General features: G+C 40.8%; 1 protein-coding gene across 4 annotated transcripts; it reads right to left on the bottom strand.

Annotated features, from left to right (window-relative positions):
* Positions 1-101: 101 nt before the first annotated feature.
* tfcp2 (transcription factor CP2) lies at positions 102-22,076 on the bottom strand. Of its 4 annotated transcripts, none has more exons than XM_061839566.1 (16): positions 21,752-22,076; positions 21,341-21,534; positions 18,605-18,753; positions 18,035-18,111; positions 17,423-17,528; positions 17,078-17,184; positions 16,497-16,649; positions 16,294-16,404; positions 15,882-15,970; positions 15,754-15,802; positions 10,288-10,381; positions 10,096-10,186; positions 9,881-9,987; positions 3,074-3,216; positions 2,800-2,851; positions 102-2,720 (listed from the first exon to the last, which is right to left on the bottom strand). In XM_061839566.1, the coding sequence occupies exons 2-16, from the start codon at positions 21,460-21,462 to the stop codon at positions 2,683-2,685; spliced, it is 1,488 nt and encodes a 495-aa protein (XP_061695550.1). In that variant the 5' UTR covers positions 21,463-21,534; positions 21,752-22,076; the 3' UTR covers positions 102-2,682. The 4 variants fall into 4 exon arrangements, 1 of the variants encoding a protein (XP_061695550.1); XR_009797765.1 differs by lacking the exons at positions 102-2,720; positions 2,800-2,851 and adding exons at positions 3,830-5,707; positions 5,803-5,951 and having other exon boundaries at positions 3,100-3,216; XR_009797763.1 differs by lacking the exons at positions 102-2,720; positions 2,800-2,851 and adding exons at positions 3,830-4,175; positions 5,803-5,951 and having other exon boundaries at positions 3,100-3,216.
* Between the last annotated feature and the right edge of the window lie 511 nt (positions 22,077-22,587).

Here is a 22,587-nt window from a genome sequence, read left to right as displayed (position 1 = left end):
TTCTTTCCACATTCATTTAGCAAAAAAAAAAAAAAAAAGTCTCATTCTTTACTTTTATTTTTTTTAATCCAACACACAAACCCCCAATCGAGCTTCGGAAAAAACAGGTCGTGACAATTTTTTCCTGGATCAAATATGGATCCAACCGTTCATCTTCATAGCAACTGGTGCTAGGCACTTGGACATTGAAAACGAAAGAGCAAATGGACACTTATTAAGCTTGAACAGAGCTGTCTGGTTGTGAACGTCATTTGCACAAGCGTATTTTATGACGGTTTGAACATTTTTTTTTTTTTGTTTGGAGTTATCCCCTGCACCATTTATTTCTAAAATAATGCGCAACTACCAAAACATGTCCCAAAATAGGTTATTCATTCACTCAACTGTAAAGAATGCCACATATAACAATACTGGACATATGTCATTTTTAAAATTTTTATTTAGAAAAGTTGATTCTTGCTGGTATTTCAGAGACGACGCATGGGGGACAGTAACAAGATTGCGTACACATCAAGGCTGACATGGAGGAACAGATACATCAAATTGATCATGACAGCGAGGACATAAAAGTCATACACAAGTGATGTGCCCCACTTAAACAAATCCACTGGTGAAGTGAGGCTTCAACTGTCATCTATAGAGATCGGCACCGTTTTCACGGCGCCATATTGCCGGTCGAACAAAGCTGCTCGGCAGTGCTGGAGTCTTTAAACCGGAGCAGAATATTCACAATGCCCGAGACCTGCTGTGCTGTTGGTTGTCACAATAGATGAGACAGTTCTTCAAAGAGATCATCCTATGGAATACCAGCTGAAAAGACCAGAAAAGATCGATGGATTTCGGCAATTTAAACATGATGGATCGTGCCCAATGAAATACACACACCTGTGTCGCGACCATTTCATTTCAGATTGGAATTAAAACCATAGAGAATATTAGTATTTGTATTGAAACAATCAGAGTGGGTCCATCACTACGTGGGATTTATTCTTGAGTGAGAACTGATCCAGCAACGAAGTATTTGTATGTATCCAGACTTTTCTACACTTTCAAACTTTTCTGTGTAAATCTCAACGACATACTCACCAGAACTATGTGTATACCCAGTTGTCCAAGACAAGCGGGAGCGAATTAACAGTCCAATTTCTTATCGGCGAAAACATCGACTTCGGCGTTAAATCTGGATTTTCTATGTCAAGTGTCTCTGTATCGGAGTAAACTCTGGGTGTCGTGCTATAAGACATTTTCGTTTCATCTCGACAGAATTATCGTTCAACAATGTTTTGTTTGACCAGCAATATGGCGACGCAAACAAAAATCACGTGATGTTATGATGTAGGTGCATGAGCTCTATACCTGCTTCAGACAACGTAATTGGTTATTTATGAATCTATTCATGTTCTTGTTTTGCTTATTGTATTGCCTTTGGGACTGTGGACCCTTGAGAAAGAAAAGTCAACCCTCTGCATGTTCCACAGTTATTACAGATTGACAAAAGGTAGTGGGAAGAAAAGTATGTGAACCCTTGAGAATTCAAGATCCTACATACAGTGCCGTGAAAAGGTATTTGCCCCCCTCCTGATTTCTACTTGTTTTTTCATATCTATCAACACACAAAGGTTTCATATTAACAAATGAATTTTGATATAAATGAGAAAATACAAAATGCAGTTTTCAGATGACAATTCAATGGGAAGTCTAAGATTTAAAAATCAGCGGCACACGGCAACGTCAGTGCTGACAAATCTACTTTATGTAAAACCAACAAGAATGGGGTTTATGGGAGACCACCAAAGAGGAAGCCATTGCTTTCCAAGGCCTGGTACATGAGGATTCTTCAAATTTTAAGTGACAGATCCCACACATGAAAAAAAAAAAAAAAAAGTCTCATTATGTGTAGTGTGCTCCAATAATAAAAGACCAGATTTAGATGATCCAACTACATTATATGAGCAATTTATGCAGAAATTGAATTCCAAAAGCTTTATGTACTTTTTCCTCCCACTCTGCCGTCCCACATAGATAAAAACTCCGAAAGTAATGGATTTTTTTATGAGGAATATATTTTAAAATAATGTATTTAAATGTAATGTCCAAGAAAGGCTAACAGAAATGTTGCTGTGGTAAATAAGTCCACCATTTTGCGCACACAAAGTTTTTAGTCATCATTCAAAGTATCAGAATTAATGCAAGTATACTAGCTAGTAGATGTTAACCATGTTAATAGCTGGATTCGTCTTCCACTTCAATTCCCTGATGTAACTGGCTGTTCGCTAGTCTGTTGCTCGATCCCAGTCCAGCACAATGAATTCGCTTAACACTGACTAAGTTTCCCGTTTTGGACTTTATGTTGCTTTATTTATTTATTTTTTTATTTTAAAGAAAGCAAAGTGATTCTGACGCGTCGCCCTTTGGCACGCTGGACGAAGCAGTCGCAGCAGCCTAACTCTGGAGACATACGCAAAGGAGGAGGACAAAGGGAAGAGAGCAGCAGGGTGAGAAGGGGTGATACGCTTAGTCACCGTGGTAACAGAGTCACTCTCTCCAAAGTAAGACATGAAGAGGCCAGGTGCCTTGTGTTCCTCCAGCCAGCCTCAAGAGGCTTCCTGCGCCGTCTCCATGTGACCCAGGAAGAGCAAGGAGGGTGAAACCGGATAGATGACAGGGCTGACGAGATCTGGTTCACTTCAGGATGATGTGGTAGCCGTCATTTGAGTCGTCTGCAACAACAACAACAAACGTTACGGTGATGAAAATGACACTGACTAGAGAAAACGTTGATCGATCCAATTTAAATACCTTTCATCGTGTCCAGAACAAAACAACCTTCATCCTGGAAGTTTTGAATCATCTAGGAATTACAATGCAAAACAAAGAAATTTTTCAAACGGTAGACCGAAAGGAAAATTACAAGTGCAATAATAAGTGCACCAACACAAACAGGTGGTTGACAAAGGAAAAAAGAATGACAGAATCCCTGAAAGACAACAAATCAGTGTCTCCAAGCTAACCCAACCTTAAATCCCAATTGAATTGTATTTGAATGGATGACAGGAGAGATTCAGCCGCTCACCTCATCGCTGACCAGCACGTGGATGCCAGTGGGACCCTGTTTGAAGATCTGGTTGATCTGTCGGGGCGAGATGTTGAAGAGCTGGGCAATCTTCTCTGTCAGCTCAGTCGTAGTCAGCTCCTCCAGATAGATGGCATGATATACTGCAACATGGAACATGAATGATTTGAATCCAACTGTCTAATGCAGTATATGCTGGAAAGCAGCTTCTGGGAGTAGTAGTACATCTAGACAAATGTCCCAATTGGTGATGAAGACCCATTAAATGAGTACGTTTTTCCAGAGAGAAGACAAGACAGACCAGTCGTTCGCAAACTATTTTACACTAAGTACCACAGTAAAAATAAATAAATCCTGTAGTATCAAAGTAGGCCTAGATCTTCATCAAATAAGTCAGAGATTTTATTCCTAAAGAGTATTTCTAATATGATTGTAATGCATTACAGTCTAATATTATGCAGTTGTGCTTGAAAATATGAAATGGAAACGGTGCATTTCAGTGACTTGTTTTTCTTTATTCTTTTTTTTATATATAACAATTCAGGTCTATAGGTACGTTATATATAGATGATGCGCAGGATAGATTCATCATATCCTTGGGTAGAAAAATAGAAGAGTGCTGCCAACCTGTGTTAGTAAAAAACGTGCTCAGTGGGTGAGTGAACTCTACAATTATTGTGGATTTAAATATTCAAAAGTGCAATTAAACAAGAACTTTGTTGAACCTGGGATCCTCCCGCCTCCCCCTACACATACCACCTGCATCTCGTCATATTTCTCAACACATTTTGTGGCAGATATCTCGCTCGCAGCTGCCTCCAAAATTGGGAATTTCTGTCTCCTTTGCATTACTTCATTCAGCAGTGTCTGGATATAGTCTAGAACAAAAATGTTTGGACAAATCTGAAGGACCAAGTATTGTTATCAAACACGTGCAACAGTAACCATTTTTATCATGGGTAATCGGACCGTGACCTTCTTTGCCACTAGTTTACCATCCCTCCCTTTTGGGTAAGAGATCTTCCACTGTAGCTCCCCATCCTTCCTTTGTGCTTGCCATCTTTTGCAGCTTGCATTTACCTTTCAAGCTGACAGAATCAACCTAAAATCCAAACAACCAAAAGCAACAATAAACAAAAGAATAACAATATATTGTAATAGTTGAAAAATTTAATTATAATAATCTACAAATATAGGATCGTGCATTCCAGTGTGCCAAATACCTTTGTCTTATTAGTCCCACATAAAAAAAAAGAACCATGCATGGACAACAATAATAATTGTGACAAACGGAGAGGTAAGACTACTTTTTGTGACAAGCCAAAAGTTAAACCAGTCCTTCTGGGTTTCCCTCATAAATGGCAGTCTGTCACATTTTTCATGAGGACACCTTTCTTCCTCAACAAGGCAAGGCACCTCTTCAAGCCCTCCATCCACATGGCATGGATGTTCTTACGAAATTATTTGCACAATATATGAATAGCAAAGCAAAGCAAATTTACTTGTGTAGCACATTTCATACACAAGGTAACTCAATGTGTTTTCATTTGAATACAAAGAAATAAAATTTAAAACAGGGGAAAAACAAAAATAAGGAAAAAAAAACATGAAACATTTGGCCTGACTATGAGTTTGATTCTGAGAAATGTCATTGCAAAGATTTACCTGTACCAACTGGGTTTCCAAAATCTGTCATAACAGTCTATGAACCAAATTTGGATGTGTGTCCATGATAGCAGCATTGGTTTCACCACCAACTGTTAGCCATTTTCCCTCCCTGAACTCACTCCACAAGGGAAGATTGTTGACTTTCCTGCACTCGGTTGATGGTTGGGATTTTGAATATGAGAGAATGTCCTCTTCGAAATAGTCATTATGAGCACACTTTTGATCATATTTATCGGTTTCACTGGACTCCAGCCACTAAAAAGAAGGGCACTGGCACCCAGGAAGTTACCTGGAGGCATACAACCGAGCATTGGTTGGCTGTGGCATTCTTTGATCTGACCACGTCCGCATGCTGCTTTGAAGACAGCAAGGCTTCCGCTAATATTTTTAATAGCCACCTGGTATGGACTGAAACAGACAGTACGGATTTCCATGAGTGCTCGTAGCCAGGATTCAAAAACAAACTTCGGCATTCAAACAGTTTCCATCAACGATGGACTCATCTTCCAAGGAAATCCTGTAAAAATCAAGCGTGAAGTGTGACTCATTTTGTCTTGCCCGAGCTTTACAGTATCTAAAAAAAAAGCAGGGCCCGTGTCTGTAACTTACAACGGTGAAAAGAAAAATTGGAAGAAAACATTGTACTTTCTAGTTGTATTTGCAAGCTTCCCTCATTAGTGTACTCGCTGTTCTTCTTCAGGGTCGTCCTGATCATCATCATCACATTGATCCTCATTACCAGAATAACCGTCATCCTCCACAACTCCATATAACGTGGAATCATCTAGCTCTGTGCTCGTATCTGACAGGCTGTCATCCAGCAATGTTCACTGCACACCAGAATGCACAACACGAGGGCCTAAAAATCTTCTGCCCAGTCATCTTGGAAACTGCTGGGTCACATTGAATTATTTTATGCCTCTGCCCCACTGTCGATGTGACTTGTGTCCCATAACGTCACTTAAACTGAAAATGTGAAATATGTGTCATAATTGTGATGGTTTATTTGAGGTAGTGATCAAAGCCCTATATACAATAAATTACGGTATATTTCAACTCACCCATGATGTTTGAGCACTGACTGGCTTATTGTCAAACGTGGCCTGGATATACACAGTCGAGATTGGACTGTTAGAATTTATGTCCATGGCAAAATTTGCATCACTTGATGTGACAATCTGGCTCTCGCTCCGAGTAACGCGGACACCATCTGAAATAATAGCGATGCAAGATTAACCACTTTATTTGTGCATAAGCATACAACCCCTTGATGAGTCAGACTCTCTGTAAGGATTTGTAGGCTTGAGTTTGATATGCACAGGAAATGTAGCTAACTAGAAATGATTTTAATCAATGGGCTATTTAAAAACACATTTTAATCAAGATTTTTTTTGACATGATATAAATGACTGACTTTAGTCATCTTATTTGAAACAAAAAAACAGATGGGGGAGCCAGATCATCCTTACATGTAGTACCGGTATTACCGTTGTGCTAAAAAATCTTGGCACCCCTGCAATGCCAATGTAGACACATAATGTAATTAATAATAATGAAACTTTTTTTTGACTATCTGAGATGAAATCAGCGTTAAATTTTCCTGTTTTACGTTTACCCAAATTATGTCCATTCACTAAATGCCAGAATAGTGAGAGGAGGATTCTTTTGTTGCAACAAAATGAATGTCTTTTTATCCAGTCCTGTCATAGCTAGAAATAATGAGACGCAATGGGTGCCAATATTTCGAGCACAACTATACATATATATATTCACGTTTCTGTGACACGGTACAAGCTTTTATATAGTATTACAAAGTATTCCTTTATATTGTGTGCACCTCGGTCCTATAGCTTTATAACACGCAGCACAGAAAGTCTTTCCCATGTCTGTTGGCTTGTCATATTGGCAAAATTACAGACAGTACTGTGTGCTCCCCCCTACTGCCCAGTTGATAATAACAGGTATATAGAAGGAAATCCTCACCTCTTTGCACCATGGGAGCTGCAAGATTTAGTTCTCTTGCTGGTGGTTGAGGTCCAGATGGATGAAGGAAAAATAATTGGCACCGCAGCCTCTCCCTAACAACACCTGTGTATCCAATACTTGCCGCTAGATATTTCTCAAAACAAGCCAGTTTGAAGTGATCATCACAAAGTTTGAGTGCTTCGTGACCACCCATAGTTAACCACATTTCTTCCACTCGATTGATTTTCCCGATTCCCTTTTTCACTTGAAAAGTCAAAGAAACTCTTGCCACTGCTCGGAGCGTTCGTAAAACCAAATGCCACACAATAAACCACAGTGAAACTGGTGAGTCATATGACAACAAATATACAAGGGCAGGAACTTCAGCATGGAACAGTAGCACACAATGCCAAATGAACAGGCTGTTTGGCTACTGTTACATCACATCGCCGGAAAGAGATGGCGATTGAAAGACTTTTGATGCAAAAAGCAGAAGCCGTATTCGGAATCATTTTTATCCAAAAGACAGGTACGGTGTGTAAAGGGGTTAAAGTAAAGCGGTTATCGAGAACATTTTTAACAACTTTGGTCTCTGACCTTTAACATAAATTGAGCAATGTGGAAGACTTAAGAGTACAATTAAGGAAAAAATAAAAAAAATTCTCGCAGAAAAGGTTTACACTGCTCGAGTGCATATTGGCGGACAAATTTAAGATTAAAAATCCATTTGCCTAATTTCTTTGCCTTTTTCTTATGGCCCCCATCTTGAGCCAGGCCCATCTCCACCTACATCTGAAGCCTGGTTCAAACTCTGCCACATGATTAGCATCGAATGAATGAATGAATAGCAACTCATTCTGGAAAAAAAAATAAAAAGCACTAAAATCATTGATTCCCTTTATTGTCACCGTTTCCAAATTTAAAGGCTATTCCCAAACACATCCTCCAGGAAAATATTATAGGGGAATTCTGGCGGTTTGCAATAACAATGTATCAAATACGTCACGTAATATGTACTCTATCTTGACAATATGATGTTAAATCCTCTTTCATTTAAAAGATTTTTATCGACAATTACGAAATTTCAGGGGCGCTGCCATTTTCGTGAGTCACATGACCTACGTGGGTGTATGTGCCATGTTACGTGCCGTTCTAAACGTTCAATTAAATGGGACACCATTATGCCTAGCGCTGATTTCTCGGATTTATCCTCATCTGATGAAGAAATAACAGTATCGGTTGATTGGGAAGACAGAGGAATACTTCCATACAGAGCGGCGGAGCCGTGAGCTCGCTCCCAGGCCGAGTGAGCTCCTGGCTCGGCAGGGAGCGAGATCACGGCTCCGCCGCTCGGCGGAGCTCAGCTCAAGGCTCCGCAAACTATGCACGGGATAGCCACGGTGACAAAATCCCGGTCACCATATGTGCGGGTATAAAGAGGCCACATAATGTCACCCACAGTTAAATTGGATTGACGCAAACAGTGACCAAAGCGGAAGTTGAAGTCTTAAGTGCAAAATAGTTGATAAATAATCAATAGTGGAAAAATAAACATAGCGAGTGACATTTAGATCATTGCAATGGAGTAAAAGTACTGTTACTTAACTGCAACAGCAGCGGAAGTGTTTTTTCTGGTCTTGTCAACTCCTATAGTGCTCGTGCAAGTGACGTCACCATTTTCACGGCGGCATATTGCCGGTCAAACAGAGCTGCTCGACATTGTGGGAGACATTGAACTGGAGGAGATTATTTACAATATCCAAGACCTGTTGTGTTGTTGGTTGTCACAACAGACGGAACAGATATTCAAAGAGATCATTCTATGGAATACCAGTTGAAAAGACCAGAAAATATTGATGGATTTCAGCAATTAAATGTGATGGGATGGTGCCCAACCAAAATACACACACGCCTGTGTAGCGATTGCTTAATTTCAGGTAGGAATTATTCTTCTGAATCTCAAATTACCAAAAAGTATTTATAATGCCAAGTTGGCACATTTGAGAACAATGCATGTGAAAAAAAAAACAACTTTCTATCGCAGAGGGTTACGGAGGTTAAGTGTGGCAGCGATCACTTCCATGTATGTTCCATGGAGACAACCTCGTCTTCTTTTTTTTTGTTTCAATTATAGTTAATGAATGAGAGTTTGTGGAAAACTAGGGGTCACTTATTTAAATATTGGCATTTGTCTTGAATACTAGGGGAAAAGATCGATGGATTCCGGCAAAGGTCAACATGTCGCCGAAAACCCTTCCGCATTCATGAGCCGTCAACCGTCGTCTTTTTTTCAATCATAGTTAATGAATGTGAGTTTGTGTAAAACCAGGGGTCATTTATTTAAATGTTGGTATTTGTATTGAATACTAGTTTAAAAGATCATGGATTCCAGCAAACCGCCACTATGTGGGATTTATTCCTGATGAGAACAGATCCAGCACCAAAGTATTCGTACGCGTCCAGACTTTTATACGCTTTCAAACTTTTCTGTGTAAATCTCGACGACTTACTACCAGATCCATGTGTATATCCAGTTGTCCAAGACAAGCGGAAGCGAATTAACAGTCCAATTTCTCATTGGCGAAAACATCAACTTTGGTATTAAATACGGGTTCTCTATGCCAAGTTTATCAAATTTTTCCACGTACCGTCATTTATTTTCACCTTCTAAATGTATGGCGGTATCGGACAAGAATCTGGGCATCGTGCTACAAGGCATATTTCCGTGCCGTCTCTGACAAACTTAGCATTGAGTAATGCTTAGCTTGACCGGCAATATGGCGAGGTAGACAAAAGTCACGTGATTTTATGACGTAGCTGCACGAGCTCTATAACAAGCCCCCAGAGCGCAAGCAGGCAAACGCCCTTGTATACTCGTCTGCCACGGATTAATATTCAGAAATTACCTCTGTGTGTGAATGCGTAGAATGGATATATCTGCAAGTGTTCATGGAGTATGAAACAGCCAACGATGTCAGCAACATCCCCAAAGGAAAAACTCATTGGATCAATAACAATTCACCTTGGTGGCTTATTGTGTTTAAAACCGTGATTTTTTTTTTGCATCTATGACTCAATCATCTTTCATTTTCAATTTAGGAAATATTTTCAAACTAGACATGTAAAGCTCAAACATTCTTTGTCACAATGAGAAAAAAGGTACCGTGCACTGACTAAAGAAAGTGCTGTTTGCGGCATCTCCGTTCTCATGTTTGGTCTGCTGATCGCTTGCCTGCTGCGACTCCTGGCAAACATAGATAGTTAGCCTCGGACGGACCACCCTGTACACAACATACACGGAGGAACAATTAAAAGACATATTTTCAGTTGTCCCTATTCTCACTGATCAATCGAAAAAAAATCAGGGTGTCAAGTTGCACAGTACTCACCGTCCTTTTAGTGCATTGAATAGTCGTATGCCGTCTGCTGGTCCACAGATCTGTATGACATCTTCTCTGGTCAGCTTCAACAAGTCTGCTCCTGATAATGACACATGACAGTTACACACACACACACACACACCACACACACACGCACACACACACAATTGTTATGATCGATATCGAGGAGCGACTTTTTACCTGAGAAGTTAGTGAAGAGCCGAGAAAAAGGCGAGAAGCGGTTTCGGAGAAGCCACTGTTGTGCATCTTGTGGCGTCGCTGCAGGTAACAAATTCTTAAGAGGGAAATAAAAAGTCACTTTAACGGCCTCAATTAACATTAATGGGCATTTTTCATTACCTCTGTTAAAGAGGCGACTTGTTGTATGTCACCATAACATTTGTCACTTGTTTATTTTTATTGAGATAATTTATTGTATATAATAAACGCACACCACGTTAGTGAACAAATGAGAGGCAACGAGGAAAGATGCCAAAGTGATGGGGTGCACTAATGGTGACTGCCCCGCTAAAATGAGTTGTGGTGCCTTGTTCATAGTAAAGGGGGACCTCGATAAAACGGACCCCGATATAGCAGATAATGGATAAAACAGACCTTCGGGAATAAGTTATGTGTCGAAACATAGTTTTCACTTGTGACTTAAAATGCTGCTGACATAGTCTAGTTCCTCCCAGAATTGGCTGCTATTTACTGGCGATGTGACGCAATGTAGGCAGGGAATGCGACTGACATAATGGTGTGATGTCACCCAACCCTACAATGTGGCTGGATCCAATTCCAAAAGCCGTACCGTCCATGCCTATATGTTGTCCATGTGATGATGGTCCTATCTATTGTCCATCGTACATAGAGCAGATATTGCATAGAGCGACATTGCTGCGATGTTAACTGAAGAATGCAAACATCTGAGTCTGGAACATGCTATTTTAGGTACAGGAACATTTTTTTGTGTGTCAAGTCGCTCAACTTTGGATTTAGGAAGCAGATGAATTCCTTGCGACTCATGAAAGCGACTAGCCTATTATGAACCACTAATGTCACCCACCATGAGCAAGCACACGGACGTGGTAAATTTGGATACAACCTGACTTTCAACTTTAGAGTACCTTTACTGTTCTGGGTATTTTAGGCCACCAAAAACCCAACAAAAACAAAGTTGTACTACCAAGGAAAATGATTGCAATTGGCCTTAAAAAAAACTTGAGTGTAATGGACAATCAGCTATAAACAACAACCCCTGCCCCTATTCCTCTGTTCTTTCGGGGTTACATTGTGTTTAGGAAGCTGACTAGCTTCACTCCAACTATTTTTTTTCTTTTTCCGTCATCTGCAGTGCAATTAGAACTTTAGTTTCGACGGACCAAGTTCTTTCAGATGAGGTGCTCAATTACTTGGCAAGACAGGACTTTTTTCCTTAAAACTCTACCGAAATGCACAGTATGGCATGATTTTTAGATTGTTTTTAATAAAAAGCCGGAATTTACCCATCCATTTTTTTCACCATATGTTATGATATTGATGTATATGGATTTTTGTATCTCCCCCCCCCCCCCATGAAAATTCTCTCAAGGCATTTGTTTTGGAGAAGAAGCAGGAAGTAAAATTTTTTTCCAGAAGCCCACTCTGGCGGTTTTGTGCGTTGATACCTGTTTTACCGGCGCAAAAGTCTCAGTTTTTTCCTGCGTGTTAGACAAAATGCCGTGTCGTTGTCTTGCTGGATATTGCTCGAACACTCGGGAGGATGGATCCACTCTTCACACGTTTCCAAAACACCCAGTTCGTCGTGTAAAATGGATTGCACATGTGCAAAGGACGAGAGCTTTGTGGGTTCCAAATGACAGGTAGGTGTGTGTACAGAGCTATTAAAAAAATAATAGGAGGAGACGTAATCCTCTCAGAAGTAACAAAAGATCCGCGTCATAATAACTTAATAAAGTACGTAAGTCAGGGGTGCTCAATGTGTCGATGCGCGCGGCCGCAGGTGGTGTTGTTGTCACTTGTGGCCGCATTGTTCATCGAGTAGGAATAAGGTAATATCGTACTGGTCACTTCACTCGACTGTGAGATGTTCTCTTCTTCGAAAAGAGCTTCCGTGTCAGAAGGGGTGTCGGAAAAATCTGAAAATCTCTTTTGTTCATCTCCCATAACAGGTGGCACACCACCTTCTCAATGGCGACTGTTCCAGTGTGACAGCTGCAAATGACGGAGGCCATATGGCTACCACTGGGATGTCGAGTGAGGCTTCCGCAACTTTCCGCATGAATGACACGCTCTCTGCTCATTTTTTTTTCATATAGACATTGAAGTGAATAATATTATATGTAATTTTCATAACAATATCTATTTTACAATTTATATAGACGTCAGTAAAGCTTTAAATATTACAGTGAATAATGCAAAATGTGTAATACAGGAGGAGGACAAGTGTGGAATTTGATGTTGGCCATATTTAATCTCTACAGCCTCAACGCTAGTTTGTTGGTTGGGAAGTAAAATTTTGAATTGATCACATTTCTTTATATTTTCATTACAGTAGATTATGTTATTGAATATTATGCTTTACAGTATATTAAACTTCAGCTTCTCCACTTTTGTTTTGGCTTTGCTGTACTAGTCTTTGTCAATGTATTCAGTGTGACCCGTGAGTTTCTAATGTAGAACATGCAACCTCAGAACTGTGAAGTGGATGTTTTACTCACTCGTCCATCGTGCTGACCTGAGAAAGCCAAATTCCTGCACGTGTCTGGTACAGTATATGCTTTATAAAATATGCATCTCCTGCACACACACCGAGGACATGTGTACCTTTTGGGACAGTATTTTAAAGATTTAATAACCAAACGCAACCATTGGTTACCATATTTGCCTCATCGTTCTGAGCACCCAGGTTCAAATCCGGCCTTCCCTGCGTGAGTTTTCTCAGGGTACTCTGCTGTCCTCTCACATACTGAAAACATGGATGGCAGATGGATAGGAAGCCAAACTGCCCATAAGTGTGAATGTGAGTAGGAATGGTTATTTACAGTGGGTACAGAAAGTTTTCAGAGCCCCTTAAATTTTTCACTCTACGTTATATTGTAGCCATTTGCTAAAATCATTTAAGTTAATTTTTTCCCCTCATTTATGTACACACAGCACCCCATATTGAGACAAAACATCACTAGATGCTGTGGTAGGGTGCCTAAAGGGTTCAACTACACAAATAGCAGTCTTCCAATTGGTCAACTCCCTATATAATATTGTAGTATGATATTGCAGCTGTAAAGTGTTGGCCTCACAGTTCTGAGGTCCAGGGTTTGATGTCGGCCCCGCCTGTCTGGAGTTTTCATGTTCTCCCAGTGTCTGTGTGGGTTTTCTCCGGGCACTCCAGTTTCCTCCCACATCCCAAAAACATGCAACATTAATTGGACACTCGAAATTGCCCCTAGGTGTGATTGTGAGTGCGGCTGTTTGTCTCGATGTGCCCTGCGATTGGCTGGCAACCAGAAAATTAACAGATTCAGGCCCTAATAGCTACTTTTTTGTCTCGTGCCTTGAGTTACGAGTGCGCTTACTTTGGAGTTTTTTTCAGTAATGAGATGTTGCGTGGCCGATTTTTTAAGCGTTGTGTTGCGGACCAAAATGTGAATTACAAGCAAGCTTCTGACCCTGGCCTGCTTGAAGGAAAAAATTGGGGGAAAAAGGAGTGTCACAGTCACTAGTGCACTTTCAGGCAATTAGTGATGGGACACGCAGACAAGCACAAATAGGGAACAAAAACACATGGAAACACGACTGTACTACTGACTGTATGTTTGCATGACTTTCAACTTAATAATAGTTCATATAACCACTATTGCCTTACATTGTCATCCATTGTATTTTTATATCTATATTTAAAAGTAGGCACAGTGGAGCAGCTGTAAAGTCACAGTTCTGAGGAGCCACGTTCAATTCCAGTCCTCCCTGTGTGGAGTTTTAATGCTCTCCCGTGTCTGTGTGGGTTTTCTCCAGGCACTCCGGTTTCCTCCCATATCCCAAAAACATCCAACATTAATTGGACACTCGAAATTGCCCCTAGGTGTGATTGTGAGTGCGGCTGTTTGTCTCGATGTGCCCTGCGATTGGCTGGCAACCAGTTCAGGGTGTACACTGCCTACTGCCCATTGACAGATAGGATAGGTTCCAGCACTCCCACGACCCCTGTGAGGATAAGCGGCTAAGAAAATGGATGGATGGATATTGCAATGTTTTTAACCAGTGAAAACTTGGAATAAATATGCTCCATGTTTATCATATTGTTAATTTTTTTGCAGATTAAAAAAGAAAAACTGAAATATCACACAGCCATAAAATATTCAGGCCCTCGGTATTTCGTAGAAACACCCTTTTCTGCTAAAACACCCATGAGTTTTTCTCTCTTGGACTTAGGGATCCTCTGCCATTCCTCTCCAGGTTGGATGGTGAACATTGGTGTGCAGCCAATTTCAGCCTCTCCAAGAGATGGTCAATTGGGTTTAAGTCAGGCCTCTGGGAGGGCCATTCAAGAACAGTCACGGTGTTGTTCTGAAGCCACTCCTTTGTTATTTTAGCTGTGTGAGTAATTGTGAAGGTGACTCTTAAGCCCAGTCTGAGGTCCTGACCACTCTAGAGAAGGTTTCCCTACACGATAACCCTGCACTTGGCTTTCTTTTGATTGCAACCAGTCATAATCTCCATACAACTGAGAAAAAAACACTATAGTATAGTACTGCCACCACCATCATACTTCACCGTTGGGACAGTATTGGGCTGGTGATGAGCAGTGCCTGGTTTTCTCAGCACAAAACGCTTAGAATTAAGGCCAAAATGTTCTATTTTGGTCTAGTATGACCAGAGAAACTTATTTCTCACCATCTTGGAGCCCTGTTTTTTATTTTTTTTTATTTTTATGAAACGCCATGCTTGCTTGTCCTCCACTAAGGAGAGGGTTCCATCGGGCAACTCAGTCATAAAGCCCCAATTGGTGGAGGGCTGTAGTCATAGTTGACTTTGTAGAACTTTCTCCCCTTTTATGCTTGCATATCTGGAGCTTAGCCACAGTGATCTTTTAACTCTCTCACCAAAACTTTTCCCTCCCAACTGCTCAGTTTGGGTGGACAAACAGTTCTAGGAAGTGTTTTGGGCATGTCAAATGTCTTCCATTTAAGGATTACAAAGGCCATTGCGCTCAGAGGAACCTTGAGTGCAGCAGAATTTTTTTTTTTTTTTTTACAAATTCTGTTTCTGAGCTCTTAAGTCAGTTCCTTCGACCTCATGATTGTCATTCAAATCCAATCACGATAATCAAATGCATCTGGACTTCAAAGAAGGTGCAGAATCACCTCAAAGATGATAAGAAGAAATGGAGAATGTCTGTTAAATATATCAATGATAAAGCAAAGGGTTTGCATACCATTGGCTGTGTGATAGTTCTGATTTTTTTTTTATTAAATCTGTAAAAATGTCTAAAATTCAATTTTCTTTTGCCAATATGGGGTGCTATGTAAACACTAATTGGGGGAAAAAATTAAATGTTAGTTTAGCAAATGGCCGATGGATGGAACTACATGGACTTTTACTCTGGGCAACGCTGTCGCTGCCAGACCAGTTGGGAAAATAAAATAAATAACTGCCGCTTTTACTTACATCAACTACTTGAACCACAGGCTCAGGCTGGTGGTTTGGTGATCCGTTTCTAAAAATGGGGGAGGAGTGTGTTAGCAAGGACGACAGAGGTAGCCATAAGCATTGGATGGTGCTAAGAACACATTTACCCTTCTGAAACTGAGAAGCTGTTCTGCGTACTGTTGAAGCCCGGTGATGGAGAGTTGTTGACATAGGCGACCTCGGGCCAGGGGGAACACTGCGAAGAGGCCAAAGGTTCTGTTAGTGCATCAAACGGACCTGTTATGCATTGTGATACTAAGGCTGGTGGTCCAATAAAACTAAGGCATTTAAAGAGACGAGAGAGTCTTGAGAGATGTTTTTACAAAATAACTATTTTAGTAGTCTTTATAGGTACATTTGAAAATAGCTGACTTGCAGCAAGACATCAGTACACAGGGCAGGAATTTGAATCATTTTACAATACAAATATTCTCATTACATTTGATAGGGACACATTTCTTCGGTGCTCTGAATGAATCTATCAATTAGTTTCACAAAGATTTACACTCATGTACTAACCTCTGTTAGGATTGTAGTTTCATACGAGGGCTGGTATTTCTCCTTCTCCTGTGGTGCCCTTTTCTCCATCTTCTCCCTATCAGTCTTCTGTTTTCTATCTGCACCTTTAGGCTGAAAGAGGTGACATGGTGTCACTGAGCTGACTGCACGAGCGCCTGCAAACATGACTTTCGACTTGTCAGGGGTCTCGTCATTCTGCTCACCTTGAAAACTTTGACCTGGCAGGAGGCAGAGTGGAGGTGCTCGGTGTACTCGCTGCTCTCATTCTCTTTGAATGTGTCGATCTGGATGCGAAAGGGAACCCCTTTTTCCCCGCCGTGTTTACGCATGGTGAATTCTGTGCTGATGCAATGAACCTACAATGGTTGAAAACAATACAGATGATAGAATTAGATGCAGAAAACAAGAAAAGCGTGACAAAATGCAAAAACGTTTGAGAACAAGTCAGTGTATAAAGCCACCTTGTTGACAAATGGTTCAGTTAAGTTTGTCGGGAATATGGACAGGAAATAGTAAATCCTGATCCGGCTTTTGTTTCCAGCATGAGGTTTGTAGGTGCAAGTTACGGAGATAGAGTGTATCAGAACAGCAGGGAAAACGAATCAAAGATGGGGAAACAAAATAGAGATACTGTGCTATTATCGTATTGTTCTCTTATGACAATGATTAGGAAGCTACGATAATCAACAACGCCTTGAAATGTTTCCGCGCAGAACTCTGATTTACTGATTTGACCCGAATAATCTTGGTGAGAGGAGGAAGTTAATCTGGAGGATCAGGCTACCTGGATAAAAACTGAGGTTCTTTTTGACGGTTCCCATAGGAACTCCACAGTGTTAAGCTGAGTGGGGTTAGCCCGTGGGTCAATAATGCCAACTGACATGGGGATATCTGCAACAGATCAATGCACAACAGGCTTTTAACAAAAAGCAAGTCAATAAGGTATTCAACTGTTGTTGCAAGTATTGGGTAGTGATTGATGCAAATATTGTTTCATTGTGCTATTTTTTTTTTTTTTATCTCACTGAATCAAATATTTTGTTACAGGAGGAATTCAACCAACTGCTCCAAGAATACTTTCATGAAGTACAGCACAATGTGCAAAAACAAGGATTTAAGAGGCACTCACCCAGGTCCAGAATGCGATCCCCAGGCCTGTTCCAGCGCCAACCCTCCAGCTGTTGGTGCTCTGTGTACTGAAGTCGGCGGTCGTGAAACACCACGCGGATGATGCTCTGCAATTTTGAAAAAATAAATACATATCACATTATTTACACATTGTGTTAATAATGCTGAAATATGCTGAGAAACGGGAATTAACTGACTATTTGAAAATATTTTTACTTTTGTCTAGCTCCAACTGAGACACGGTTAAGATCTGGTAACATCCCATTCAATAGGTAATGGGGAGAACTGTGTCATTTGTACCATGTAGTTTAAAACTAACACGCGCACGCACGCACGCAAGCAGTAATTTAGTCCTTAAAAAAAAACCCAAAACCCTCAAGAGGAGTTCAGTTGTTGTGAGACTGTAATCCGGCTTTAAGGTGTAACCTAACTACTGGACTAAGATTACAACGCAATCAACAAATTTGGACAAGAGAAAGTGAAAGAACACAAATAATGCCACATTCACCCTCACATAATTAGTCTTTAAATGTTAAAAATCAAAAAGCCATGCCTAATGGCCATCATAGAAAAATTAAACATACAATAGTTAACATGCATCTGAGTAACGCACCTTAACCATTTTACCAGAGATTTCCGGAAGTTCACCAATTTTCCGATTATCAAGCATGATAATTTCATAGGACTGCCCTGCAATGACAAGTGCACAGGGAATAACATGGTCAGCAAAGAAAACCACTGCCCTTTCTGGTTTGAATTAATAGTGAAAACAAGTTGTAAAACATATTCTGTGATATTAGTTTACTTGTAAATTATTCTACCTTTAAAACATTGCAAAAGAAAAAGAGAATTCATTTGATCTAGGGCAAACGTAAAATCAAGTAAAACTACTCATCGTTTGAATATTCAACAAACTGCGAGTCAATCATGAAGTCAGCTGAATTATGCAACACTAATAATAGTAGCAGTGATGCTGTACTGACAGTATTAAGAAAGAACAATTGCTCTGAGATAAATTTAACAGGTTTTGCCAAACTTTTGAGGCCTATTTTTTATAAAACTGCACTCCAAATTCCACCAATTGAGCAACATTTCCCATTCCACTGTAACATATTGTAGCTGTCAGTCGCATTAATTCAGTCGCCATTCTCCAGTGAAGTATATCTGTTATTGATGCGCTGACCTTGATTGAGGTAGGTGAGTGTTTCGTCATGCAGTTTAACAGCTGGCGAGGTAGCAGCACACAGAACATACTGGAAGGGAAGGATCTTGTCGGTGTCAGGAGGCAAATTGGACTCCTCCTGCTTGAAGATGGGCAGGGCAAGTACGTCGCTAAAAGTCACACAAACAGAGCAACAGTGAGTACATTTATAGGAGCACAACAGATGAACAGGTGTAAGTTTTGGTTCCCTATTAGACATGCCCTGCGTTTCAGATAACAATAATCAAGGCAACCAAATACCAAAGCATCCCGATTGAATCATAGAGCGGAAACACGGTAGTGCAAGCCCGCAACCCTAGTAAGGACAAGTGGTACGGCAAATGGATGGATAATTATTTCTTAGATAAAGTCCTGAAGAATACAGTTATAGCAGATCCCACATTGAATGCCTGTGGAATTTCACTTGGTGACTAGTGATTAGCACATCTGCCTCACAGCTAATAAATTCAGGGTTTAAATCTCAGCTCAGGTCCTGTGTATGATGTATGCAGGTGTCATTGAAGACAAAATTGTTCACAGGTTTAAATGTGAATTTGAATTGCTGTTTTCCTGAATGATCCTTGTGATTGAATGGCGACCAGGCCAGGGTGTACAGTATGGGTTCTTTTCACTGATGTCACATTTTTTGCTGAATGAGCCACACACCACTGCGCGCCGCCGTTTAACCTCTCTACCTAACGCGTACCCAGTGTGGAAGTCTACGGAATGCTTTCGGTAACTGTTTGTATTTCACGGGCGTCTCGGGACTCAGTAACACAAGAGAGGACTTGCTAACCATCAGAGAACCTTCTTCTGACTTCTTTTCGACAACTCTCGCCAATTCGCTGAAGCTTTTTCCAGAGTTGCTAGTCGGCGCGCTCTTTGAAGCCTCGTGATCCGGTACACAAGTCTGGCTGCATAAGCGGGGACATCGTCTAACGCTTCCTACGAAAGACTTTGGACGTTCAGCGGCTGTGCTTCAAGGAGACTTGGATTTGTGAACGATTGCCCGACGCTCCTATCCCGCTGCCCGGTCTCAACCTCCATCGTGCTGATATGTCACCAAACTAAGCTAACAAGCTTGATCGACACTCTTTTCAGAAGGCCAACATGACAGTTAAGATCATTTCTTTGTTAGTCACTTGAAAGATTTGAGAATTTGGTGAAATACTGGATTTGTTTATTCTTTTGTCTTTCTCCCAATGTCATCAAATTTTAAACAAATAATGAACATTTTGCTTTGCTTGTGGTGAACTAATATACAGGTTTTACTTTTTGAAAAAAATTGAACAAATTGAGTTTGCCTCAATATTAAAAAAAATAATATTCCACCGCCTTTTATTTTCCGTATTAGCAAACAGATAAGTGCTCCTCCTACGGATTTCTGTCACATAGAGTAAAATATCAAGGGCACATTACTGCGCCTTTGTTACGCAGTCCTGAGTCCCATGATGTGTGTATGCCAGGTAGCCTAGTAGTCAGCCTGGGCTTGATGTGCTGTTGGTCGCGTCTTCAATAAAGGCAGTTACAAACATAATGTCGTCTACCTTGCCTATGTATGAGTAAAGGAGCTCAGGGATCGAAAATGGCCATGGTTCGAGGCAGCCCAACGGGTGACCTCACGTGAAAACAACTCATACCACCACTTGGCAGGGATGAGAATGACCAATTTGGCAAAACAGTGAAAATGTCTGTCGATGGCTTTGAGTTTCCTCTTGGATATTTTTTGCTCCTATCGGAACACAGAGTGCACAGCACTTTGGCGGGAATGTCCACTTTTTGTATGTGTTCGGTTAGACATGTTGATACCGTTTTCGGTCCTATCTGCACGGTTACACTTTTTTCAAGCCATGCCCATCTGAAATAATTTTTGATTCCAGTATCCTTGTTAATTGCCCTCCCTCGATCTTCATCCTTTTTTTCTAACACTTTCTAACACACCGTCGCTCAGTTCGCGCTATCTAAGTCCCACACGCCATTACTTGGCTAACTAACACGTTACACTGCGATTTCTGAGAACCGAGAACACATGTACATGGCAATCGTGAAACTCGATTAACCACTAACACGATTGAATCGTTATACTGTGTAACTCTGTTGTCCAATCGAGTAATCTGCCGCAAACAAGTTTCAATGTTTGTCGCAAAATGCAAATATTTACACTACCGAGCAAGTTAGAACGGCATATGATAGTCGTGCTTGTGCTAGGACTAAGCTGAACTTGCAGCTCGGAGCCCACCACCGAGAGGCAGGCGCACGATACCACCCCCCCCCCCCCCCCCCCCCCGAAATTTTCTCAATGGATTTGATTTGAATGGTCATTTTGGTCTGAAAAAGTCGAAAAATTCTCATCCCTGACATGGCCAAAATTTGATGGAATCGGGACAAGTTGGCCAGTGACCCAGATGAGGACAAGCCCTGTGTAAATCGTGTTATGCTGTTTGTGGTGCAAAAAAAAATACAGGTGCCGCTTTAAAATCTATTTTGATAAGGCCAGGAGTTGTGTTTTTTGGGTTGGAGGCAGCAACAACTTCGGGATCATCGGGAAGTGCGCTAGGTTCGGTGGCATACAAATTTGTTGCATTCCTCAATGTTATGACTGGACAAAAGCTAAAATTACAGTCAACAACTCACCCTTGCACAACTTTGACTACAGTTATGACTGCATAATAACCATTTTAGGATCAGTGCCCTGCTGAGAGAAAACTGCTTCAGTACCTCATGCTGTACGCCCCAGCACCAAGCTCCTGGCCGATGCCCGACAGGCTGGCATCAAAGTCCTGCACCAGTCCAGACTCAATCACTTCGTCAGAGAGCGGCAACTTCAGAGCCCAGGCCATGATGACTGCGTACAAATCTCAATGGGGTTCGGTTCTGACGGCACACTCAATTCGTGACTTGCAAGTTCCAACCTTCGGTGAGAAAGAAAGTTAGACTTCCACATGACTGTAAGAACAACTGCATATCACGGGGGTAATATCGCTAATACAAGAACAAATCAAGTTTTACAGTCTGACAAGAATAAGTAATTTTGAGCAAACAAAGTTCTAAAGATAAGACTTCATAGTTAGTCACACTATCAGTTTTCATTTAGAGAGGAAGCGGCCCGCTTAAAAGTGCACAGTTTACCTTACGGCGAAAGGGAGCGTAGATGGTTGCTAAGATTGGGAGGTTTTCATGCCATCATATCGTGCGCCGTGGCCCCACGACTAAAATATGTCGAGTTAGCCATGCTAACCAGCTAGCCACAGCAATGATAACAATTGGCGCCTCCTGGGCTCCGTTCAGAAGGTTTCACGACAACACAATATATTTCACAACATGCATTCTTTAACAGGGAATCAGCCAAAAATAGGCCGTAAAATAAATGTCGAATTAAAAGTTCCTTTTGTTTATTTATCAAGCTTGGGAAACAGGAGTTGTCGTAACTTCCGTGGATAGCTTTTTCGTGTAGTTTTTCAAGCACAAAAAATGCTGCCACCTACCGGTCGGAAGTTATTAAAAAATGCTACAAAGTTACAAGTGTTGTGTTGGAGCAGCTGAAAAGCGTTGGCCTCACAGTTCCGATCCTGGTGACCCTGAGGATAAACAGCTTGAACAATGGATGGAAAATCATGATGGACTATCTTAGTCCAATTGCCAATTTCCATCCATCCATTTTCTGAGCTGATTATCAATAAGTTATCTACCAATTCCTCCAAAACAGATTATTATTGGAAATGAGTGACAGTTCCATTTTCTTAAACAAAAAAATACGTAAAATCGACTTCTTCATAAAATCTTGACCGTTAAACTCGACACCTTTTTGAATAAAAATGTTCCATTGACATTTAACATTATTCATAAATATAAAATCGATGATTATCATGAATTATTTTAATATTTGAGGTTTTTTTAACATACATATCTTATCTAAGAATCACCTGGCCCATTTTTTTGTTTTACAATAAAATTTTAAAAAATGG

The sequence above is a fragment of the Syngnathoides biaculeatus genome, chromosome 2, assembly GCF_019802595.1.
Source record: "Syngnathoides biaculeatus isolate LvHL_M chromosome 2, ASM1980259v1, whole genome shotgun sequence".
Taxonomy (NCBI): Eukaryota; Metazoa; Chordata; class Actinopteri; order Syngnathiformes; family Syngnathidae; genus Syngnathoides; species Syngnathoides biaculeatus.
This window is presented reverse-complemented; position numbering and strand designations above follow the sequence as displayed.

Bases quoted from the DNA above. Each gene is read 5' to 3' on its own strand.
- tfcp2 (XM_061839566.1), bottom strand. From the start codon at position 21,462: ATGGCCTGGGCTCTGAAGTTGCCGCTCTCTGACGAAGTGATTGAGTCT. The intron at 16,650-17,077 runs GTAGCCTGATCC...CAACCATTGTAG, and splicing joins GAACCTCAGTTTTTATCCAG to GTTCATTGCATCAGCACAGA. The intron at 2,852-3,073 runs GTGAGCGGCTGA...TGTAATTCCTAG, and splicing joins ACGTGCTGGTCAGCGATGAG to ATGATTCAAAACTTCCAGGA.